This window comes from Apteryx rowi, unplaced genomic scaffold, assembly GCF_003343035.1.
Source record: "Apteryx rowi isolate R43461 unplaced genomic scaffold, aptRow1 scaffold_193, whole genome shotgun sequence".
Taxonomy (NCBI): domain Eukaryota; kingdom Metazoa; phylum Chordata; class Aves; order Apterygiformes; family Apterygidae; genus Apteryx; species Apteryx rowi.
In genome coordinates, this window is record NW_020448230.1 from 212,094 (window position 1) to 236,605 (window position 24,512).

Sequence of the window (24,512 nt, forward strand, 5' to 3'; positions counted from 1 at the left end):
CCCACCCCGAGCGCCGCCGCCGCCGCTCCGCTAGGCCCCGCCGCGCGCCCCGGGAGGGCGGTGGAGGCACGGCGGGGCCCAGCGCCCTGCGCTGCCCGGGAACAGCAGCGGTACGGCGCCGGCGTCCGCGCCTTGCTGTGAGCCCCCCGCGCCTCCTTACCTCTGGCTAATTTCGCCTGACGCTCCAGAAGTATTTTAGTTTTGGGCGCTGTCGGACTCTTGCCCCTCGTGTCTGGCAATTTTGTGCTTATTTTGGCGGGCAGGAGGGAAATTCCCATAAGAGCCATTCAGTTTCTTTCCAGAAGGCTTTCTTTTCCAGAAGTTTAAGGTAAAACACAGCTAAAACACAGGCAAAACACAGTTAAAGACTTTCATGACAATTGACCTCAAATTAGCTGAGCTGTCCTGCAGGAGGGGTGTTAGAAGAAGAGGTGTGCAAGGCGGGTGGGAGTAGCCCTCAACGGAGCCAAGTGTAAGACAGGGGCAGAGGAGGCCACAGACAGTGAAGGATGGGGCAGAAGGACCCACGACTGCTAGCACTGGTCCTGCACAGCAGCCCCTCTCTGTCATCCTCTGCCATCAGCAAATAGCTATGAATTCCAGAGGATGTGTCTTATCAACCCCTTCTAGTGGTTTTTCTTTCTTTTTTTCTGTCTTAATAGACTTTTACTGCAACCAGTCTTCTGCAGGATGTGTGTATGAAACTGGGGGCAGTCAAGTCGCTTACACGTTTCTTGACCAACCTACCTTCGTTGTTCCTGACTCAGGCTACAGTTCAATGGAATAAGCCACTTCCATGTGTTTTGTATGTATTTCACAGAAAATGATAAAGAACAAGGATAATATTAGACATTTGTGAGGTAATTCACCACATCTCAGCTCAGTTTCTCATGTTGCTTACTGCACGGCCACACTGAATGCTTGTGTTCGCGTAGCAGGAGGGATGATACGGCAGTATAAATGAATGGCTGGGGATGGGGGAGGGACGGGACTGTTTTCCTCAGCAGCACTGGTAACTTAAGATGTTCATGGACCTATAGCCATGGGTTTTGAGTATTTTTTGGTTTGTCCTTATTAAGTCTGTTGATCTGTATTAAGGAGGTACAGTTCTACCAGTGCCTCATATGCTACTCCTTTAAACACATCTTACATCTCTCCCTTGATAAATGGAATTTTTTATTTAGCCCTTTGCATAGCAAGAGAGATTGTTTTCAAAGACAGCATGGCTTGTTAACACAARCTGAATGATTGCATCATGTACCATAGCCTGCTATGAGTAATAATACTCTTTTAATATGTGAGAATTCAACAAGTTTATTTTTCAGAAACCACTGAAGTTGTGTCTTCCTTATACATATTCACAAATAAAAACATTTACACACACACCTCCCCCCCCAAAAAAAACCAACAGCTGGGTAAACAAAGGTGAAAATGAAGAGCTTCTTCAAAGCTTCCTCTCTTCTGTTTTTTGATACCTCTAACTCATATAGATTATTATTTGGACCCCCTAGGTGGTGAAGGCTTGACTGGAATATATATAACATTGGATCTCATCAGGCTGACATGTCTGCTTATCACTCAAATCTTTCACCTCATCTTCATCATTTGGATAATGTTGACACCAAACATTTTTTGATATAATGCTATGGGCAAGAATGAAGAGGTCCTGTAATTTCCTGCTAAGGGTACGTGTTCTGGACACAATGCAGATATACAGTATTATACTTACAGCTACACGAGTGCCAAAGATGCAAAACATGACCACAGATTTCTCAAGAGAAGTCTACGACAAATGGAGCAGTAAGCTTTACTACAAGTTCTATAGTCTGTTCTTCTTAATGATAAATCCACTAGATGGTGCCACGAGAAAAGTTACAGGCATTTTATATTATTCTTTTTTAAATTATTTCCATTATTAGAAAACCTAGGAACAACAGTTATGTAGCAAGATCTTAGAGTGCTAGGTGCTGCAGAATCTTTGAACAAAGAATAATGCGACTGTAGCAATTGCTATTGGATAATGGTACTTCAGAGAGCAAATTCTGGAATAATAACTCTAAATAAATATTTAAACTTTTCACTGTACTGCAACCAATACCTTGTCTGACCTAAAACATTCCACAGTTAATTAGTTCCTGCAGATTCCTTTAGATAACAGATAAAGTTCAAGGTGGAATTTGTGTGGCAGAATGCTTGTATTACAACATACTTTATGGCTTTTATAATAAGGCAAATATGCAGATAAGGAAAAGAGTTATAATTCTCTCTCTGAATAGCTGCAAGGCATTCTCTTATATTAAAGGAAATGGGAAAAGACTTGATAGGCATGCTGGTTCTACATTCTTTCTTTTTGGTTAACATGGTTCAGTAAGTCACTTCATGTATAAATTTATTTTTGCCTTATATGAAGAACTAGAGTCATAGTATATAGACCATGGGATAGACAAGAATCTATGAATTTTGTGTGCTATAATTTTAATTTTCTGAACGACAGTCTATACACTGGAACATCAGTCTTGCAATACACAGTTGCAAGTTTCATGTTTATGTAGGGATGTACAGCGCTGTGGATGTGCGCTTTTATGCAAGAAGTTGGGAGGCATTCATCACTCCCCAGCAGTGTGGTTTGGCTCCTTCTCCAAGCCTTTTCTCTCCACCTCAGTTTCCACCGGGGGCTTCTCCTGGCAGCAGCTGCAATCAGATCCACAGCTTCCACAGCGCAAAGGGATCAACCCCGAAGATGAGACCACACCTTGTGAAACTTTGAAACACATTTCCCACAGCGTTGGTGGGAAGACAGTGTGTCCCCAGCCCACACACTTCCTTCTAACTTCCAGTGAAACAACTACCACAGTTTAGAAAGTGGTACGAGTTTCCCAGCTAACACCAGAAAGATCCTCATCCAGATATAGCAAGCGCAATGCGTTTGCTAGTTTTCCGACAACCGCCTAATGAAAGGGTTGCATGATCATGCCACACAGGGTCGAAATCCTCTCGACCTGTGTAGGGGCAGGACAGCCAGGCTGAAGGGGCTGGGGGTGGGCGGCGAGCGCGGGAGGGCGCCGGTGTGTGGCGAAGGAGGCTGGAAGAGGAAGTCCACGGATGTGAGACAGGCATCTGTGCGCGGCAGAATTAAGGAAGCTTGATTTCTTAAGAACAGCTTGGTTTGGTTTCTGGTAAGGTCCCAAGACTGCACAAGGAAGGAGAGCGGCAACGCCGCCGGCGGCACGAACCCCTCGGCCGCATCCGCCTCCCCGGACGCCCAGCGGCGGCCTCTGGCAGTGGGGGCGGCCTGCACCGAGACGCCGCAGCCAGCTCACCGCACACCGAGCGCCGCGCCTCCACACAGCACCGTGGCGGGGCCAGCGCGCCCAGCGCTGCCGTTATACCGCCCCCTCCCTTCGCCGGGCGGGACCGTTGTGAGCCGCGCGCCGGCGGTGCCCCGCCCCCCGCGAGCCCGCGCGCGTGGGCGGGCGCACGGCACCTGCCTACCTACCCACCGCCCCGACCCTCGCCCCCGGCCCCTCCCTCCCGGCCCTCGGTTTCACGTGACCGCCGGCGGCCAATCCGCTCCGGCAGGGGAGGGAGGCGGGCGCGAGGTCGCGGGTCCCCACCTCCCCCTCCTTCGCCGCGCGCGCTTGCGCCCTACCTGTCGGCCGCGCGGCGGCGGGGCAGGGGAGGCCACGCCCCCTCGCCCCGGCCTGCGGCCTTTGCCGCCCCTCCCCCTCCCGCGGCTCCCGCTCGGCGGCGGCAGGTGAGGATGCGGCTGGCCGGGCGCCCCCGCGGCGGCGGCGGCAGCAGCGGCGGCGGCCGCCGGGGCTGAGGTCGCTGCCATGGCTCTGCCGGGCGCCAGGGCGGCGGCCGGCGGGGGGCCGTGCCCGCTGTGGACGGCGCTGTACGACTACGAGGCGAGCGGCGAGGACGAGCTGAGCTTGCGGCGGGGGGACGTGGTGGAGGTGCTGTCGCAGGACGCGGCCGTGTCCGGCGACGACGGTTGGTGGGCGGGGAAGATCCGCCACCGCCTCGGCATCTTCCCCGCCAACTACGTGACCCGCCAGCCCCGCGGCGCGGCGGCGGCGGCGGGCGGCGGCGGCGGGCGGGGGGACCCCGCGGGCAGCCTGACAGAGATCGACTTCCAGCACCTGGAGCTGCAGGAGATCATCGGCGTGGGCGGCTTCGGCAAGGTGTACCGGGCCACCTGGCGCGGCCGCGAGGTGGCCGTGAAGGCGGCGCGGCAGGACCCTGACGAGGACATCACGGCCACGGCCGAGAGCGTGCGGCAGGAGGCCAAGCTCTTCGCCATGCTGCGGCACCCCAACATCATCGCGCTGCACGGGGTCTGCCTGCGGGAGCCCAACCTCTGCCTCGTCATGGAGTTCGCCCGCGGCGGCTCCCTCAACCGCGCCCTGGCCGCCGCCGCGCCGGGGGGCGCCGCCCGCCGGGGCCGCCGCATCCCGCCGCACGTCCTGGTGAACTGGGCCGTGCAGATCGCCCGCGGCATGAACTACCTGCACAACGAGGCCGTGGTGCCCATCATCCACCGAGACCTGAAATCCATCAACAGTAAGTGCCCTGGGGGGACCCCCAGCTCTGCAGGGCCCCCCGACCGCTGCTGTACCCCCGTCCTGCCTGGGCAGCACCCCCAAATTGTACCCCCAGGCTGCTCTCAGTGCTCCCCCCTGCAGCCCCCAGGTTCCCCGTGCAGCGAGCGCCAGCGGTACCGGCCGCTCCAGGTCACGCATTTGGGGGACACTGGGGGGCTAGGACACCTGGGACCCCTCCCCACCTTGGTGAGGAGTGCAGGGGCTGGGATGCCACCTCCCAACCCCACCGGGTCGCCCTCGCTTACCCCTGGATGCGTGGGGTCCCTCGAGCCGTGCCAGGCCCCTGAGCACCTCGGCTGCACCCCAGGATCGGGCTGAGCCAAGGAAGCTCCTCTCGGGGGGAGCGGGTAAAACCCCCCGCCTTGTCCGGTGTGCGTGGGGGCATGGGATGCCCTGCCAGAGCTGGGGCTCAGCGACGGCTCCTGGCTGCCGGTGGCCCTGGGGGCTCTGCCCTTCCGTCCCCTGCTCTCCCTGTGTCCCCGGATGCCCCCGGCTCTCCTGTGCCCGGCTGCCGGCCCCACCTTCCTCTCGCCCAGTCCTGATCCTGGAGAAGATTGAGAACGACAACCTGGCCCATTGTACCCTGAAGATCACGGACTTCGGGCTGGCCCGCGAGTGGCACAAGACGACGAAGATGAGCGCGGCCGGGACCTACGCCTGGATGGCCCCCGAGGTCATTAAGCTGTCCCTCTTCTCCAAGAGCAGCGATGTCTGGAGGTACCGGGGGGCTGCGTGCGGGGCGATGCACCGGGGGGGCTGCGGGGACCTAGCTGGGCACCAGGGCTCAGCAGGACCCCAGCAGCGCGGCACCCTGTGCCCACCGTGCCCCAAGCCTCCCGGCCTGTGCCGCAGCTTCGGGGTGCTGCTGTGGGAGCTGCTGACNGTCGGGCCTGCGCGGCCGCAGGACCGCGCATGGTCCACAAGTCCTGTGCCGCCCGCAGATAGGGGTTGCAACCTCGGCGGCTTGGAAGGCTTGGGCAGACTTTGCCAGAAGCTTGGGCTGCAGCAGACTGAGTTGTCCCGGTTGTAAGCTAGTTACAAATCCATCGTGAAAAAGTTAGGGAGAAGAGGGTTTGCTTGAAACACRCGCGGAGCAAAGTCCTGCCTTCTCAGATAGGAGCTTATTTAAAGGCTAAGCAGGATAAAATCCTGTGCGCGATAGCAATTGTAAATTCATGAGACTTCTTTTGCTCTGGTGCATTCTGCAGTTTCAGCTTTTACAAGAACTCAGTTTCCTATAGCTTTTAAGTGAAGTGTTTAATAATGGTATAATTTATGTTTTACTGCTGAACAACTGTATGCTTTTTCACTGTGCTGATTTAGCATTGATAAAATTCACCCACTTAGTGAATACTGAGGCAGAAAAGAGAGTAGCTTGAAAAAAGTAGAAACTCTTGTGCAGTTGCTGTTTTCCTTTCAGCATTTGGCATGGATAAAAGGTACCTGAAAGAGTGAGGGGGTTACTCAGTTCATGCTTAATGAATCCTTGGTCCATCTGCTGCAGCTGATTCAAGAGCATCTGAAATTCTGGCAGTTGTGATGTTGGAAGGCTGGTTAGCTAGAAGAACCAGAGATGTTTATGGCTTTCCATTATAATTGTGTTTTGAATTGGTGACCTGAATGTATAAATCCATGTCCTTATGTAAATGTCTGGAGCCCTCTTTACTCCCTTCCCTTTCTTTGTTTCAAACGGACCAAATATGCAGCAATATGTTACTCTTTGTTCAGCTGGGCATCCTTAAGCAGTCCAAAGGAAATGAAAAAGTTCATTCAAGTTTCAGGTATTTTCTTTAAAAGACCTTTTCAGTGTGTCTTGAAGATCATCGTGCATAGGTTGTTAAGACAAGGCTCAGTCATGGGACTGTTCCTGAGAATACTATTTGTTTTATGAAGAGGCTCAACTCTGTGGTTTTAGTCGTAGCACAAGATGACGAACTCATGGAACTTACCTTTAGAGTCTTAGGTAAGTCATGGCCGGCACCTTAAATTCTAACTGGTTGTCAGTAGGCCCTCCTGGTTTGCTGCTCTGTTCAGAGTGAGGTACTGTTAACTTTAGTATCTGAGTGGCTTTCCTTAAACAGAATGGGTTGCTGTACACTAGCTTTAATATAAGAGTGGCAAAGTCCAGATCTGAAAGGGATTCGTAACCCTATAGTTTAGCGTAGCACTTAGAGCTGAGTTGATGACTGCAGTGAACTGATTGCATTATAATCTCTGTGTATGTAGATAATGGCAGAGGGTACTATAATATGCTTTTAATCATAACCTCAGCATATGTGCTTATTCACTGCTTTCATTGTTACTTTGGTTGTACGTTTGCTTAAGTTTAGCCATTTAGCTCTCACCCATGCTTCTCAATCTTAGTGAAGCTTGAAGATGGTATTGAAATACTGAATTGAATTATGTCTCTTGATCATCCCACTAAATGATAACATTGGAAGTTTATAGTATGGTAGTGATACAATACGCTGTAGTCCTCAGGTTGAACAATATGATTTAAAATGACTATGCAATCCTGACAGTACCCTGTGTTCTGTTACTTTTTCTATTCATCTAAGATTTTAGTTGATTCTTTTCAAGTAGTCTCTTCTTATCATACACAGTGAGAACAGAAAGCCACCGGGTTTGACTGATGGACTTGACTTGCTGTGGAYAGTAACAACTGAGCAATGGCTACAGCTGCAGACAAGGTTCTGCTGTCAGATCTGGCTGGGCCCATTCCTCAACTGCTCAGCACTGCTTTCTCTGGGCTGCTAGTGGTGCTGTTTCTGTGCTTTCCATTAAGCAACTCTAGCTAGTATACCAATCTATCAGTCTTGTTTGTGCTATCTTACTGACTCACCTTAAGAAGGAATTTTTCTTCTTTGGAAGACAAACTGGAAAAATGACTTCCCCTGCATTGTTAAAGTAAGGAAAGCTCTCCAAAAATTTCCTAGCAAATAGGTAGGAACTGTTTTTTCCAGCCAGGGGAGCCCCTTCCATCAACATACTTGATCCAGAAAGGGTATATGTCTGAGCTTGTGGTTGGCAGGCATAGGCAAAGCAAGCACCTCAAAGGCAAGTATGTTATTTCTTTCCAAGCCATCTCATACAGTTGGAGTCTGTAGGACAGTACATCTAGTGCTGTTTCATTGATGCCAAATTGACATAACTGGTGAGAGAAGGTGCCACAAACAGAATAGCAATAATGAGAACAATAGATTTGTAAAAACAGTGACAGACTGGTTTTGTACATGCAAGTTTCCTTGGACTCTATTTGGGAGGTGGGAAAAGGTTTTCCTTTCTGTCAAAATAAGTAGAGGGAAATAGACAAACAATTTTGTTTCTGGAATGTGGAGAAAAGCTAACAAACTTAGTTGTGAGGGCTGAGCAAGGAAAGAAGAGAGAACTCAGGTTTTGTTGGTATCAGAGTCTCTAATTCTCAGGTGCATGTAGAAAAAATAATATTTAATGGTTATGTCAGAAGTAGACAAAAAAGATGAAAAGAACACATTTAGGTTCAAGTATATGTAATAAAAACTAAACACAGTAACCATTATCTGTAATGCTGGTTTGCAAATAGTCTGTATGTATGAGCTTTGTCAATCTTTGTGCAGGTGACATGGTGAGAAGTTTCTTTGGAAAAAACATGGTCTGTTTTGAAAATATTTTCCCAATAAGCAGTTCCTGATGTTGTTAGATATACTTTATATGTTAAGGAAATAATCCAAAATCAGGATTAAGATGTGGACTTTACCTGAAGTTTCTCAAACCAGCCTGTATAGTCAAGGAATTCTGAATTAAATCACGATTTGAATTAATGCAGGTATCTAAAACTTGTGAAAATACTTGAACATTCTTAACTGTATCTCCTGGGTACAGACTTAGTCATGCTCTAGCATGCCAGCTGATTAGGAAAAAGTTGTGGATGTTTTATTGAAAATACACAAATTCATCTAGATCAGACATGCGTAGTTGCATAAATGTCTTTTTTGTACATTTTCAGCTGGTTTGCTGACTTCTTTCAAATGGCAACTTCTTCCTCTGAGCAAATCAAATTGCTTGCTTCTGGCCAAGGATGTCCCATTACTTATGAGCATAGCAGAGACCTCAGTTAACTGTGATTGTTTATGGGCTCAGTACAGCTTTGTCTAGGCTAGGATTCTGAATAAAGCTACTAGTATGTTTGGATGGAATATGCTAGTCTTCACTTTCTGAATTCTAGTCTAGACAAAGCAGAGGTTCCTGGTTCCAGGATTGATTTCAGATCATGCAGTACTTCTACCTTAAAAACAAAAGGGAGGAAGGGGGCTTATCATTAGTGCAGGTTTGTGTACTTGTAAAAGACATAACAAAAAGCTTGTATCTTGCTTATGGCATAGACCCATCCATGGATAAGTTATAAGAGGCAAAGCACAAGGTTGAATCTGTGCAGATTATGTGTACCAACGTAATACTGATAAGCAGTCTGTGTTCATTTGTCATAGATGAATATGCAAGTAGGGTTGGGCTTGTTATGACTTCCACCAGTTTCTTGGACGTCCCAGGATCCTTTGCAGCCCTCCATTCTTTTAAGTGTATTCAGATTGTATTACTTTTAGAGGTTGTCAAGGACAGTTTGACTTTCAAGGGTTGTTGAAAAAGGCCATGGACATGACAATGATAATGAGAGCAATGCTTGAAATCTGATGTACAATTGAACAGTGAAACTGCAGATTGGACAATCCACTTCAATGTGATATTTTTCAAACTAACCTCATGAAAAAAATTGGAAGGTAGAAATTATTTGGTTTTAAAATCTGAATAAACAAGTGTGATGTGGTTTGACGGAATTGTTGAATCAGTCGCTTTTGGTGGGGAAGGTGTCCCAGAGTTTGAGAAAAGGAAGAACAAGTAATCTCTGGGTCTTTGCTGTTATAGGTTTTTTTGCAGCAAAATTGTTCAAGTTATGTTGTTAAACATCCTTAAGAAAAGATGGGAGATGTTTTCAAAAACTTTGATCAAGGGTATTTCCTCAGACTTTTTTTTTTTTTTAAATCTGTTTTCCCTATGAGCAGGTTGGATTAAATTCTGATGACTCTTAGTTTCTCCTGGTCTTGAGAGTGTTGGTTTTAAAAGCTAAAGAGGTTAGCTCTTGTGGAGGTAGGGAGAGAAAGAAATTAGTGTTAAACATATCTGCAGTCTTCTGAACTGATTTTATTCTGAAATCACTGAGGCACATAATCTGTCTCTTGACTCTGTTTTGAAGAGGGAAAACTTGCTCACACCACAAGTAAAGCTTGCAAGGATTGCTTATGTGTTATAAAATGCCTGATAGTTAACTATCTTTTAATGTACATTTACTAAGAAAATTCAAAATGAAATTTTATTACTTTGGTAGTTTTGAGGGGGGAGAGAGGTGGCTTTCTCTACAGATTTGAACTTCAGCTTAACTTTCTTTGGAAAGAAAGTTCCAAGATGTCTTCTAATGACAGTGAAACTTTAAATTGTTTCTATCAATAGCACTGAGCCAACTGGTGCCGTCTAACAGGCTGCTCTGTGAGCACTAAGACTAAAAAAGCTGATTTTTCTACAAGCTTGTACTCTATCTCCTTCACCTCCCTGTGACACTCATTCAACTTTCGCTCTTCTGTTCCCTTCCATGTTCCTAGTATCCCTGCTGGGCTAACCYTAGCTTTGTTCTGTGGCTGATTGCTGTCACATCTTATAATAGGCTGCATATACTGTAATTGGATTGAAACAAGCTGTATTGCCTAGCTGACTGCTAAGCTCATACTGGCCGGTGTCTCTAAGGTCTGGAGAGGAATGAACATTTCTCTGTGGCAGAACTAACTGAACTTCCTCTTCCATAAGGCAGCTGATTTTCATGAAACCCATACGAACCTGATATCTCTGAGAACACTACATCACTTTGACCAGTGCCAGTCAGATGAAATAGTGGGGCCAAAAGTTGTCGGCAGGGGCTGGAGGGGCATGACCACTGACAGATAGATTGTCCCTTAGGAAGGCTGGCTTAAAAAAGAAAACCCTTAACCCATAGGCAAGGGGCTGCTGACCCTAGGCAATACATCCTATAGTTAGGAAGTTGCTCAGAATGTAAATACTCTTGTAGATGTTTTGAGCTCTTTGTTTGTCAGCAGTTTAAAATTCTTGTGCCTCAGTTTTTCACCCTGTGTTCATATAGCAAGTCATGGTACTTAATTGCTTTGCACTATTCTTAATTACTTAAGTTGCATAAAACTAGAAACTGTTCTAAGTACAYCAACTTCCTATTCCACCTGTATGAGTGTCAGTAGCCCTGCCTTGTACTCTGCAGTAATGATAACGCTGCTGTATTACAACATAAGAACTGGTCATACATCCTGAAGTATTTGGAAATGTACAGCAGGAAGGAGCTCTAAGTTTTAGTACCTTTGTCCGCCTAGTATGCTAAAACAACCCTCATACAAACTATAATAGGATTGCAGAATTTGGTCAATTTAGGAAACAGCATCACTTCTGAAAGCTATGACCTATTAAAAGTTAGCATAGCTTTGAATTCAAATACACTCTTCTTTTAAGTAAAGTTGTCAACTGAAGTGTTCTACCTCATTTCATCAAACATTGTTCCCAGTAATCTGTTGCACATTTTGATGTGCTCTCATACTATGTAGACAGGGTTGTGGAGTTTTTTTGTTTTGTTTTGTTTTTGAGACTCTGAAGACCTGTTGCACTTCTGCGGGAGCAGCAAATGTTTAGCAACTCTGAGCCATAGTGTATCTTTTTCTAGTTCTCCAAAATGTATTCCATAATGTCTGTTTTATTTGGACTTGATAAATTTACTTGCTGGATGTAAATACATTGTATATTTTGTGTTCAGAAAGGGAGGCTGGAATTCAGGAAAGGAAACAATTTTGAGTAACTGGTTGCTGTGGTTGTCACTATTTGCAGAAGCAACAACTAGCACTAAAATGGCACAGAGACTAATTTCCAACTGAAGGATGTTTTAAACATTTAAAAATTAATATACAGGAGCTTAATGACTATAATACAATATCTCTTAAATGAAATTTTGTGAACTACTCTGTAACACGATATTTGTTTATATAATCTGTAAGCTCCCAGAGAATGAGTAACATCCAACTGTTATTTTGTATGTAGGTGGAAGACTTAAGTGCAGTAGCCATTTATTTGACCTTGATTTACTATCTTCTAAATTTATTCTTGTTTGTTTTTATGCATCTCAAGTCTGGACATTAAAAGATGGAGAAATAAACATTCTTGTAACTCAGAACCTCGTTAACTTGTTCAAATACATTCACACACAGTGTTTATAGTGTTTATACTGAAAGCAAGAAGATTCTAAGCTGAAATGCTAGCTGAATATAATAAAATTAATTTTAAAAACATTAACTTTTAACACCCCCCTTTTAACTCCTTTTTAATACAGACCTTGATTTCCATTTATTGTTTTCCTAGCTATGTACATCTGTCAACTGACACTCTTGCATGATGAGTCCAATGTAGAGTTGTTCCTTTCTCTTATTTGGTGTTAAGACTATTTGCATCTCCAACAGATAGAATCATTTCTTCAAAAATCAGGTTACTCTGATCACTTTCTGGATCTTACTTGGTTGCTCATGTCTTTGTCCTCTCCTTGGCTTTCCTCCCTCCCCCATTCTAAGATACTAAATGAGCCGGGTTACAGCTGTTGGAAATTTTTCCCTCATGCTCTATATATGGACTCCTTCCTGGCATTTTCTGTGTGAAGCTCTCATGCACCAAGGTTTTTGGTGCCTCTTTTTGCCCAACATGGGGACTCACATTCTAGTCTTTACCTCTCAGGTTTTGTGACTGCTTTTCTGAAAAGAGAACAATTGTCCTCAGTTTGTGTTTTGAGGTGGCTTTGTATTTTGAACGGTAGGACATCGGTTGACAGCATTTGTAGTAAATACCAGTATGTTAAACAAGACTTTTTAGCACTACTTGCCTGGATTTCTTTTAAAGCTGTTGTCCTAAAGATATGGTCGCATACCTGCGCACTCTGAAAATCCTGCTGAATATGTCCACAGAAGTCAATTGTAAATTAGGCAGCTAAACACCTCCCAACAGCTGCTAAAATTCTTCTGCAATTCTGGTCATTCTCGTAAACAGTGAGAAAGTAAGATTAACCGCTGACCCTAACACTTGTGAAGTGAAGTATTGTACTTAATGTGAAATGGGATTTAGATTTGGGCATTGACAGTATTAGCTTAACATTGTAAAAACTTGAGGTACAACTGGGTTTTCAATTTCAGCATTTTTTTTCCCTGTTAGGACTGCAAGCACACTGAATGTGTTTGGACCTTCTTACTAAATTTTTAAAAAATCCATTAAAAAGCTGTATTATGCAACTTCAAAAGAATAGAGAAGTAACACTTACATCACCGGACTGTATGTGGACGTTGAATGCTGTTTTGTGGTTCTTTGACCTTAGAAGATAATGGCTTTTTGTTTGCAGCCTGTAAGTTTTCTTATCACTAAGCATAAACTTTCTTCTAAGCGTGCTTCGGTGTAGCAAGTTCTGAAATAAAATGGCCTTGTACGATGAGTATCTGCAACATGGATGACTTCTGTCCTTGAATTTTTATTTTTGATATTCAGTTAAAATTAAAAGCATTGAAATTTAATTCAGTGATCTTCACTGGTAATGCTTCTAAAAAGTTCAGAGAYTTTTTATTTTTGAGTTTCGTTTTTTTGGTTAGAGGTAAAATTATGACATTGAAGTTGAATAAAAATATAGCTAATACATTCAATACCAAATTATTTGGCTATCTGTCTTTGCAGTACTGAAATAATAATTGGTGCCATAAATTTACATTCAAGAACTGACTGCTTAAAACTGATTTCACCATTTTTACCTTGCTAACTGTGTTACTGAAAGCTTACCCCACATCAGTAACTGCAAGTAAGTGGATGTTTAAGTTTTGACCAATTTATCTGTGAGTTTAAGATGCAATAATATATGGTAAGATGAAAAACTTAAGTATTTGTATGAAGTCACCACAGAAGTATTCTTCCTTCATGGAGTTTCCAGCGAAGTTGATCCTTTTTTGTCTGGGGTCATAACTCCAGTTAAATCAGTCCTGGACATGCTAGTGTTGGCTGTATAATCATGCTTTGTTCTCTTCATAGCTACTAAAATCTGGGTTTTGGCAGGTGTGCTATTAACTTGGAGCTAATAAGACAGCCCTCCCTCTCAAAAATGCAGGGGTAGCTGCTTCATTCATTATTGTGGTTCATTATCAGACAAATTAACCCTTGGTAATGATTATATTTTAGTTCTGGGTATATGAGTAGTTCTTGTGGTTTTTTGATTTTTTTTTTTTTCAATAGGATTAGCTATTGCTGTTATTCCCTGAAAGTCATTGCATTTATTTCCTCATGTATTTATATAAAAAGAAAAAAGTTATTTTTTTTACCTCAGCGCTGAATATATATTGCAGTAATTACTGAATCAAAAGAGCAGTCTTTCACTTCTCTTTTCTCTTCCCCAGAGAAAGGGAGAGGTGTCAAATTTTGTGGTGTCCTAAGTTTTCATTTTAAAACAAGTGTTTTGGCCTTGTTATTAAAAAATAGAGTTCTTAGAAATGCACAATACAGAGGGGCTATTCCTCAGCTATAGAGGAAACTAAGGATGGAAAGCAGCGATCCTTTTACCACCTGCTTTCCACTGCATTGCCATTCTTTCACCCCACAGAATTATATAAAAACTTGATTCCCTCCCCTCCTGCCCAAGTTTTGTAACAGCTTGAGTTGGGCAAAAATTGTTTTAAAGTAATAAGTCTCCTTTAACACTGCTGTGTAAAAGAAACTAGTTTAATTTTAATCTGAAACTGACAACCTGAGTCAGAATTCTTAATGGAATACAACCTATTAAAATTTCTCAAAGAAATGATGTTCAAGGAATTTCTTGTTAACTGATGAGTTACTCGATGAAGCATTTACAATCAGAGTTTGTTTGAATTCTCGGACTAGCTTTTCATAGCAATAGGCATYGTCCAAGGGACAGAGAATTTTTTTTTCTTCAGTTTATTCAACTGGTTCTTTTCAATAGTATATTTAATCAAAAGTGATTTTTTAATGGAAAAAGCAGCAAAGCTGGTTTGTATCTTTACATCTGTGAATAAAATTAGATGTAAAGGTGTTAGATCTATTAAATCTGAAATGTTGCTTGACTTTTCACTTACTGTAGCACACTCTGGCTTCATTTAACAGCTAGCTGCTCTACAAGGCTTTCCCGCCTATCTCCAAACACAGGTTCTACCCCCTCCCACAGATCAGTGGAATCGACTCATCCCTGGCTGCATAGTTAGTAGATCTGAGTTAAATCAGCCAATAGATCCAGCAGAAAACTATTCTAAACTGTTTTCTTTGCAGGATTAATTTCTGTTGAGCTATCTGGCTGGTTCAGTCTCCCAAGACTACCTAGTTGCTAGACTCAGTGGAAAAAAAAAAAATGCAGCTGTGAAGGTGAGTGGCTGTAACTGGAGAGGAGATGAAGATATGTATTTTAGTGACAGACAGCTCTCATGGTTTTGGTTGTGACATCAAAATACACCCTTATACTTCAGTTTGGTTAGTAAGTCATCCTTAAGTGTATAATGTATTTTCATTATATACGTTTATATTGAACTTTTCTAAGGTTTTTTAAGTTTTGAAGTGCTGTTTTTGTGCATTGAATAACATTCTAATTTCCCCTCAGCACATCAAATGCAGCTTGATATAGATCACAACTAAAATATAAATTAGCAAGGAAGTACATAATTGATCAGTGTAATATGTTAGGATCAGGAACAGTATGCCAACTATGTAAATACCTGCATGCATTCAGAAGTTGTGTATTTTCCTGATTAGCTTGAAATATCAAATTACATCAAGTGATGTTCTATTTTCTTCAAGAAGATAACAATGTAAATGCAAACCAAAATTAGCATTTAAATTAAATATTCTTGCTTGTTAAATTAAATCTTAAATAGGTGATTTGACTAATGATAAGTTTGCTTGTGTTAGTTCAATCCTGAAGAAAGGTAACCTCTGTCAGCTTTTGCCCCTGGATGCCGTTTCTGAGATTACAAGGTTTAGTTGCATCTCTTCTGGTGAATTCTGTATATTGCATGGCATATATTGCCTTTGCAAGGGAATGCCAAGGTCTCGAATTTGGGAGAAGGGAGGTAGCTAGTAGGTTTTCTGACAGTTCCACCTGGAGGAAGCTGTACCTCATGCATTATATACTGGCTGTGATTCTCCTTTTGCACTTTGAGTATATTAGCTTCAGTTTGCCTTGAGTTTTGTTTTTAGAAATAGGGAGGAGTTGCTAAAATACACACACACACACACACACACACACACACACACACACACACTTAATAGCATGCACGCACACACACACATATGTGGGTATATATATACATATATGTGTGTACATATGTGCGTGTATATGTATATATATGTATATATATTTGCTTCTACCTAGCAAAAATGACATGTTTTAAAGCACCCTTTTTGTTCTCTAGAGTTTGAAACTAAAAGAATTTTTTAGCCAGAAATGACTGGCTTACCACCAAACTAGTTCTGTTTGGCACTTCTTTCTAATATCCCTGCATTTCCATCACTCTCTTTATTGTGTAGCTCCTTTTAAAAATCAATAGCAAGCAAAGAAGAAAGAGCTTAAAGCTCATTTAAAAACAAAGTAATTGTGGGTGTTTYGAAAAAATGTGGAAGTTCCTCATAGGTGTAGCATACCTGAGTTTTAAAACCAAGTCTCAGTGGTGACTGATTTCCATGTAATTGTAAAATTATGGAAGAATTGCAGTAGTGAGGTAACTTTTCTTAAGTGTAAAATTTAAATAGGAAAACTAATGTTAATATTTCTTTAACCAAAGAGAACTGGAGAGTGTTTAGCATACAAACTGCTTTTGATTTTTCTAATGCAACATCCCAATCCTGCATTTTCTGAATTTATTGTTTAAATGATAATTATTTGAATGGTTAATTATAACTGATTCTTACCACTGTTGCTTTCTCTTTCGGCATAATAGAAAATTCTGGTTTGTTCAGAACTATCTGAACAGCAAATAAAGCACAGATGGCAGGCAGTAAAATAACTCACAGTATCTGCAGCCTGTGCCAATAACTTGTTAAAACTGCTTCTTTCTCTCAAGTTTCCATTTGCCCAAAGTTGCTTTAATAATGGTTATTAAAGAAGTGGAGAGGGAGTGAAAAATGGTGATGCAAGTTATGTTGAAGCTGTTGAAATCGCTCATCCCTCTTCCTCTTCTCTCTTTCTCTCTCTCTCTCTCTCCTTCTCCTTACTTTCAGGCAGTCAGGTGACTCTGTCACTTTGTCGTTCTAGTGCTTTGACTGTTTTCTTGTGCCACATGTCCCGCTATGGGATGTTTTTCTTGTGGGGATGGTATGTGTTTGTCAATTCTTGCTATCAAGGATTTTTCCTGACAAGTCTCACCTTGTTTTAGCCTTCCAGTTGGTAGCACTTTGTTCAGGATTTTTTTAGTACATGTTGGCCTGAGTGAGGTAGGGTTTTAGGTGGTTCCCCCCCCCCCCCCAACTAGAAGTTTTTAAACAAATACGTTTAAAGACTATCTGTTGTGAGTCACTTTTAATTTAGTATGGAAAAATAAGAAATCATTATGTCTGCTGTGAATGGAGACAGGAGATGGAGGAGCACAGTATTCCAATAGTAAAAGGTAGAGAAATGCCTCTTGCATATGTAATCACTGTTTAAAGGATGAATTCCTTTGCTGATAGTGATCTCTGGGTTTAATACAGTGAGATAAATGTAATCTGACAGATATGGATACAGAGATGAGGTTTTAGCCCTTAATAGTTATTATCCTGAAAACCCATAGGAGGAAAGCAATGTGTCTAAGCAGCAGTGCTGTATAGGCCAGTAGTAATGTATCATCTGTGCCTGTATTAAAGATGTCCTAATGAGTTCAAGTGTCCTAGTTAATTTGCAGTTTAAATGCTTAGTGTAGCAGGGTATGGCTTCTATATGCACTGTTGAAAATTTAATTTCTAATTACAATCAGAATCAACTAAAAGCTCCAAGTAGTGGAGATAGGTCTATTGACAAGGTACTGTGTTTCTGAAGTATGATGGCATTAACTGAATAGGCAACATGTTTACTAAGTTATTTTTCTGCCTTTTAGTTCCCAAGAAAAGATACAAGGTTGCCCTGCTGGTTTTGTTACATGTTGATTTAGTGAATTAACAGGAACCAGATTCACTTGCAAACAGACTGAGAGGAAACTGTCTAGGTGGGGGGACAGTAGCAGCATTGTCTGGACCATCTTTACTTGCAAGTAGAGGTATATAATATAACCTTTTAATTGTCTTTCTGATATTCTTTAAGAATGACTTTATCAGTGGTGGTAAATGTAGTGGCATGTAGACATTCTTACCTCTAATCATATTAACTTAAACGTCTTGGATTTGCAAAAAGTATAATACCTGGCTATGTAGTGAACTATAGATAAGGTAGTAAGAAGCAGTTAGTGGCAAATGAGTTTAACTTCAGAGAATAATGATGCTTAACATTTTATTTAGTTTTAGTAGCAACAAAGTAGATGAAGAGAGTATGAAGAGGATAGAAGGGATAGAAAAGTCTTGAGTTTTTTGGGTTTTTTTAATCTGAGCACTGAAAGATAGTTTGCATTCAATACATCTAAACTTTATATAAAAGTGTTCAAACCTTTGACTGTTTCCCTCAATATCTTTTATACACATTGGTTTAGATGACTAGTAACTGGAAGTGCTGGAGTGCATTATGAAATAAAACTTTTTAATTACATGTGGTCTTGGGATTTCAAGAATCTTGTCAAAGGAGAGGTTGTATTAAATGGGGACTATGGGATTGATGCTAATGCTGGAGAAATATAATGGGCTGTGTATTCTTAGTAACAAAAACAGAACTGTAAGGCTACAGGAAATAACCACATGTATTAGAAAAGCAGCACAGAAGATCATAGTGCTAGGTGGAAATTTCCTGGGTATGCTGCTAAATAAAAGCTCTATCCAGGCATCCCTCAGGCTTACTGCATATGCTGTTCTTTAAGGTGCATACATTTTAAGAAGTAAATAGGAGAGAAACTGAGGCAAGAAAGTGAGCTTTTTGTTTAAAGCTATGCTTCAAACAGAAATTCTTGCAATTTCTTTCCAGACTTCAGCCTAGTACTGAAGGTAGCACTGGGAATGTAGTCCTCATCCTGTCTGAATTTAGGAGAGCACGCATGCACCCCAAGACTTTGATTTGTCTGAGTATGCTCTTTCCCATTATTTTTTTTTCCCCACTTACTGCCCTGAAATACTTCCCTACAGGATAACCTTCAGTGCATTCAAAGTAAGGATTGAGTCCCTTCTCTGCATTTCTGTAATAGTTTGGTTCCTTTCCTATTCTTCGCTCTTGTTTTTTACAGGTATCAGTGTCCTGCACTCAACCTTCAGTTCTCTATTTCTTTGAATACAGCAGTTCATAACTCTCACTGCGTTTTTTTGCCAATAAAATTTTAATTCAAACTCACAAGGGAAGGGAATGGAGCAGAGAAAGCAAGTCTTGTCCAAATATCTGTTCTGCTGCTTTATACATCTCTAACTTAAGCTGCTGCAGTTGGTGTCACCTTTTGCTCTCAGTAGCTCAAAGTAAGTGTTATACTCTGTGATTGCCAGAGAGGGGGGAGTTTGAAGACAGAGTGAGGGAAAGGGAGGAAAAAGATAGGCAAGGGAATGACACAGGAAAAGGAGACTGAGAGCAATTGGATGGAATTTTACCAGGGCTTCTGCCTCCTTGCCTAGGCCATGTTCTGTGCCCTCCCCGCCAGAGAGCCGCTGTTGTGTGCAAACAGCAGTGGTTCCATAGATGTTGCCCATTTTGTTTTAATTACAGAGGAAAACAGAATTGGAAAGTACCTTCTGGCTCAGCAGATCCGATTCCATTACAGTCTTGGGTAACTGTGTGATAGATTTGATTTTAAAATGTGTACGGAACATCTTATCTGCAGAGTGTTACACCATAAAATACTGGCAGTATGCTACAAGATTTGTAGTAAAAGACTCCAGCTGTAACTATAATAATGTAGAAAAAGAGCAGGAAAGATCAATGCTATTGCTAGTTTTGACAGGACTATATGTTGGCTTTTATGTCATCTTTTGAGGAGTAAACTGTGCTGTACACCGCAGAGGAGAGCCAAAAGTGGGCTGGAGAAAAGGGGCAGTGTCTTGCAGTGGGACATGAATCTTATGCATGCACACACATCCATAGCTCCAGATCTAGACATGAGTTTAATTGTGAGCATGTGAGTAAGACAGATCAGCCAGGGCTCTGCTATTATTGGTGAGAGCACAAGTGCTTTACACCTACATCTTGTTTCTAGATGAGGCTAACTTCTGTTCTCATAACTGTTCTCAATCTTTGTTTAGCCTAACAAACAAGCCAAGCTTTTCTTATCTATCTAAATAACATCRACATTACAGCTTCCTAATTATTCTACTTCCATTTTCTGCACCTGCTCCAATTTAAGTTCCTGTTCTTGAACATATATGCACAGTTCTAGTTATCTAGTATTTCATTTGAGGTCTTATGCCTTTTACGATAATAATACTTCCCTATTTCTACTAAACTTGCCTTTTTAATGCATTTTAGATTTACATGATCTACTTTTGCAACTGTGAAGCTGCTGTTTCAGTTCTCCTTCTGTTAGCCAGTGTATCCAGACCTTTCTTCTTCCTTCACCTCCACTTCATAGCAGTAGAATTTACTGTCAATCCCTTCCAACCTTGTACATTTTCTAGCATGATGATCTGGTGGCCTTCAGAGTGGGCAGTATCTTCTGACTCTGCCGTTTAGTTCTTGAAATACGCCTTGTGTTTCTTCTCTGAATGCTGATGCGCCTGTGGAACAAACCTGCTTCCTAATGGAGAGCACTAATCATCCCTTTTTATGCCGGTAACTAATTTCTTGAGATCTTCCTTTATAYATCTTTATTGCACCTGTATAATGAGACTTTCTAAAAGGCACTCACATCTGCTCAGGTCTGGTGCCTTATTCCTTTTTAAGAAATCGTCTATCAGGGAAAAAATGGGATTAGTGTGACATAACCAATTTGTAAAGTAACTCTGCTGTAATTTATCCTGCCTTCCATATGACTTAATGTCTTTAATTATTGTATTCTTCAAAGTCTATTCAAGATGGTATTTAAGTCAGATTAACATGTCTACAGTCACATGAATATAGATAGTTATAATTATTATAATAAAAAATAGAAAATGTGTTTACTCCTCTTTTATCACAGAATGCCMTGACTTTACCGATTATTTGAAGTGGTTGATAGTAGATTTACATTTTTTACATTATTAGCCCTCTCCCCAAAGCGAGGTTGACTTCCTGAGGTCCATTCCAACCTAAATTATTTTATGATTCTATGAGCTACTTCCTTCAGTGTTCCAGGATGAATAACACCTGGATTTCCAGGTTCTTTTTAGTCACATTAGGCATCTTAAGAGTGTAAGGTCTGTTTATCTATATGGTTAAATAGCAATATCTTCATTAGGGATGTTGTTAGACTCCTCATGTATGCTTGCTGCGCTTTTAAATATTTATTTAATTTTTAGGACATGCACAATATCATAGCTTCCAATTTCAATACCACTTTACCACATAGTTATTGTATTTTTTCTATTTTTTTTCTCTATGACTTAAGGATTTTTTGTTTTTATGTACAAGCTGTTGGTTTATATTTTATGGAATTATTCAGAATAAGATGCAATTCTCTTTGTTTCTCAACTGTAAATGGTGGCGAGCATGTGGTATCTCTTATGTTCATGCAGTCCCTGTATCCCTAACATCTTTGACTCTATGATATTGATAAACTTATCTGTGCCCTGATCTTATTGCAGGAGGGTAGAGTCACACTGGGAGGCATTTTAAATCAGAATTGAGCTGAAAATGTTGTAACCAGTAAGAAACATGTGCAACCTTAAATTATTTAGTCAAATGTTTCTGGCTGTAGCACACACAATTTTTGAACAACCATCCAAGACACAGGTTTTTTTGTATTAGTTGGACTGTGGCAAAGTAGCTTTATCACATCTGACTTACTTTGTAGTCTCATTCTCTGTTAGATTTTGAATCATTCAGAAATATCTCTGGTTTTGCTTATGTAAAAATAAATAAGATGTACATATAATTTTCCTGTACTTCTGCCTTCCTAATTTAATTCCTTTTTCTTGTTAGGTTTGAATTTATTTTCAAATGTTCTTTGTATTTCTCCTTCAATATTTTAGCCTGTTTTTGCCAGCAGGAGAGCATAATGTAAATATGAACTTTGTGAAAATATAAAGTCTGAAAAAGTTTAAAGTAAACCAGAAAGTGCTAAACTGGCTCTTACCCAACTTAATATTGGTGGTGTATTGGATTCTGAAAAGGCAGTTTAAAGGATTTTAAAAAGAAGTCACTGCAAGCTGAGTGACAAGGCTAAGCACAGTGCTGTAAAATTGTCATTACGTAAGTTAAGAAGAGCTGAGAAGTTGCAGGAGTCACAGAAGGATGATACAGTGAAGGTTGCTATGTTACTGCAAGGGAAGCACTTACAAAGCACTTACTAAGCACTACTCAGCTATGCTGAGCATTTTTACTTCCCAGCTGCTAAGTAATCTGTGCATACTATCGCTGTTTTCCTGACTACCAACCGGAAACGGAAACTTGAATTACTAAGAAACATTGTCCCCTTGTAGGATGAAACTTGGCCATGTGCCAGTTATTACCTTTTGCAAGACTGACTGTTTTTGGTTTCGGTCACATTGACTGACAAGGAATGTCAGGAATTCTGCTGAACATGTTTGAAAGGGAAAAGAAAACAATAGGTCTTTCATTCAAATCTAAAAGAATAAAAACTCTTGCATGAATTTCACTTGTTCTGTTAGTGCTGACTGCGGAGCTCTTAGATTGTCTATACCATTTTGGCCCTCATTTCTGTTCTACTGTGTTAAGAAGGTTGTTGAAGAAGGCATCTGTGTTCTGTTATTTTGTCTGGATTTAATATTACTTTTGAAATACTTGTAAGAGTGTAATTAATCTGTACCACTAAAAATGACTTCTTGCAATTGCAACTGCAAGGTTATCAGTTTCTATTCTCTGTTAGGCAAAGTATTTCTTCATCCACTTTTTTTCTTAGTGGGTTCCCTTATCCTGTGCTTTGCAGTACATATAGTTGGAAAAGATATACAGCACCAGTGACTCTTCTTATTTGTAATTTAACCTTTGATCTCTGTCACCAGAGATCTTTTTAATAGAAAGTTAAAACTAACAGTTACTACCATTGACAGTGACAATAAAAACAGAATATGGGATTAAAAYTTGTGTTAATAAGGTCACACTATGATTCTTTGTTCCTGTTATCTTTCTCCTTGTGAGCTCTAAGACATGATTAGCCAGTTCTCCTCTCTTCTTTTTAAAGCCATTTTGTGAAGCTGTGTTACAACATTGCCAATAGYGTGTTAAGATCAAGTCAGACAGAAGTGAATGCACATTGTCTAATGCTGCATCAAAACTGATGATTTGCTCTTTAACAACCATGAAGTTACAGTGGATATTAACCTAACATGGAATAGATCAAAGTTCAGCGTCCCCTTGCTGACTGTAAACTCCTAGGGCAAGCTTACTTCCCTGATAGTCTCCCARCTGCTAGTGATTTGTGGCTCGGGATTTCTTGAACCTAAATCCACCTTTTGATGTACATGCTCTTGATGGAGTTGTCCTCTGTGAATTTGTGTAGGTGCTTTTTAAATCTATGTAAAATAATAGTATTATCTTCTGCCAAAAAATTCCGAAGTTTAAGTATGTATGTGTTGTGTGAATGGCTGGCACGTGCGTCTTTGACTCTGGGCTAATTTGGTTGAATGTTGCCCATTTCTTGCGTTGACTAATTGCGAACAATTATTCCCTATAACTTCATGCCATGAATGATTTCATAGATCCTTTTCTCGGCTGTTTCTTTTCCTGGGTGAAAAGTCCTAGGCTATTTAACCATTTATTGTAGCTAAGGACATGCTGCTTTAAGCGTTCTAGTCGTGTCCTTCTCTATGCCTCTTTCAGGTTTTATTATGTCCTTTTTGAGATGGGAAGGGACCTGAATTGTGTGCCATATTAAAGATAGATATATACAGTGACATGGTGTTTCCTGTTTTATTTTCTAGGTCTTTTATAAAAGTTCTTAACATTAGGGGCTTTTTTTGCTGCTTCTCTTAATTTTTTTATTACTCTAAAATCTCCTTCCAAGGTGAATAGCTATTTTGCAACCTGTCATCGTCTGTGGGGTGTTAGAATTCTGAGGGTTTTTTTTAATCTTATATGCTTTACATCTGTTTACACTGGATTTGTTGTACTAGTTCAATGTCTATGTACACAGTTGCAGAAAGAACTCATAACACTGTACATATTTTTCACTTTTATTACTCAGAATAGCTTAGAATCATGAGTAAACTTTCTCATATTTATAAAAATTTTAATAATATTTTCACAACTATTTAAAGTATACAACTATTTGCAAGGTACAAATTGTATGTGAAAATAACAGAACTAGACATTTTGATTTGATTCCCATTGCCATAATTTACAAACTCTTTTGCAGTTTTGTTGCTAGAGAAGATGGAACATGACGACATTTGCAATAAAACTTTGAAGATTACAGACTTTGGTCTGGCTAGAGAATGGCACAGAACAACCAAAATGAGTGCAGCAGGAACTTATGCGTGGATGGCTCCAGAAGTTATCAAGTCCTCCCTGTTTTCTAAAGGAAGTGATATCTGGAGGTAAGAAGTTTGTCTACTGAAAATCATGTTCAGTAGAATCATGTTGAGGTTTTTGAATGAATTTTTATTTGAAATACTTTGATC

At 41.4% G+C, this 24,512-nt stretch overlaps 1 protein-coding gene across 1 annotated transcript in view; it reads left to right on the plus strand.

Moving 5' to 3' along the window:
• Positions 1-3,833: 3,833 nt before the first annotated feature.
• MAP3K21 (mitogen-activated protein kinase kinase kinase 21) overlaps positions 3,834-24,512 on the plus strand; it is a 43,409-nt gene continuing 22,730 nt past the window's right edge. The window contains exons 1-2 of the mRNA XM_026062790.1: positions 3,834-4,563; positions 24,248-24,428. Of these exons, the coding sequence (XP_025918575.1) occupies positions 3,834-4,563; positions 24,248-24,428 (911 nt within the window). The remainder of the gene's footprint in view (positions 4,564-24,247; positions 24,429-24,512) is intronic.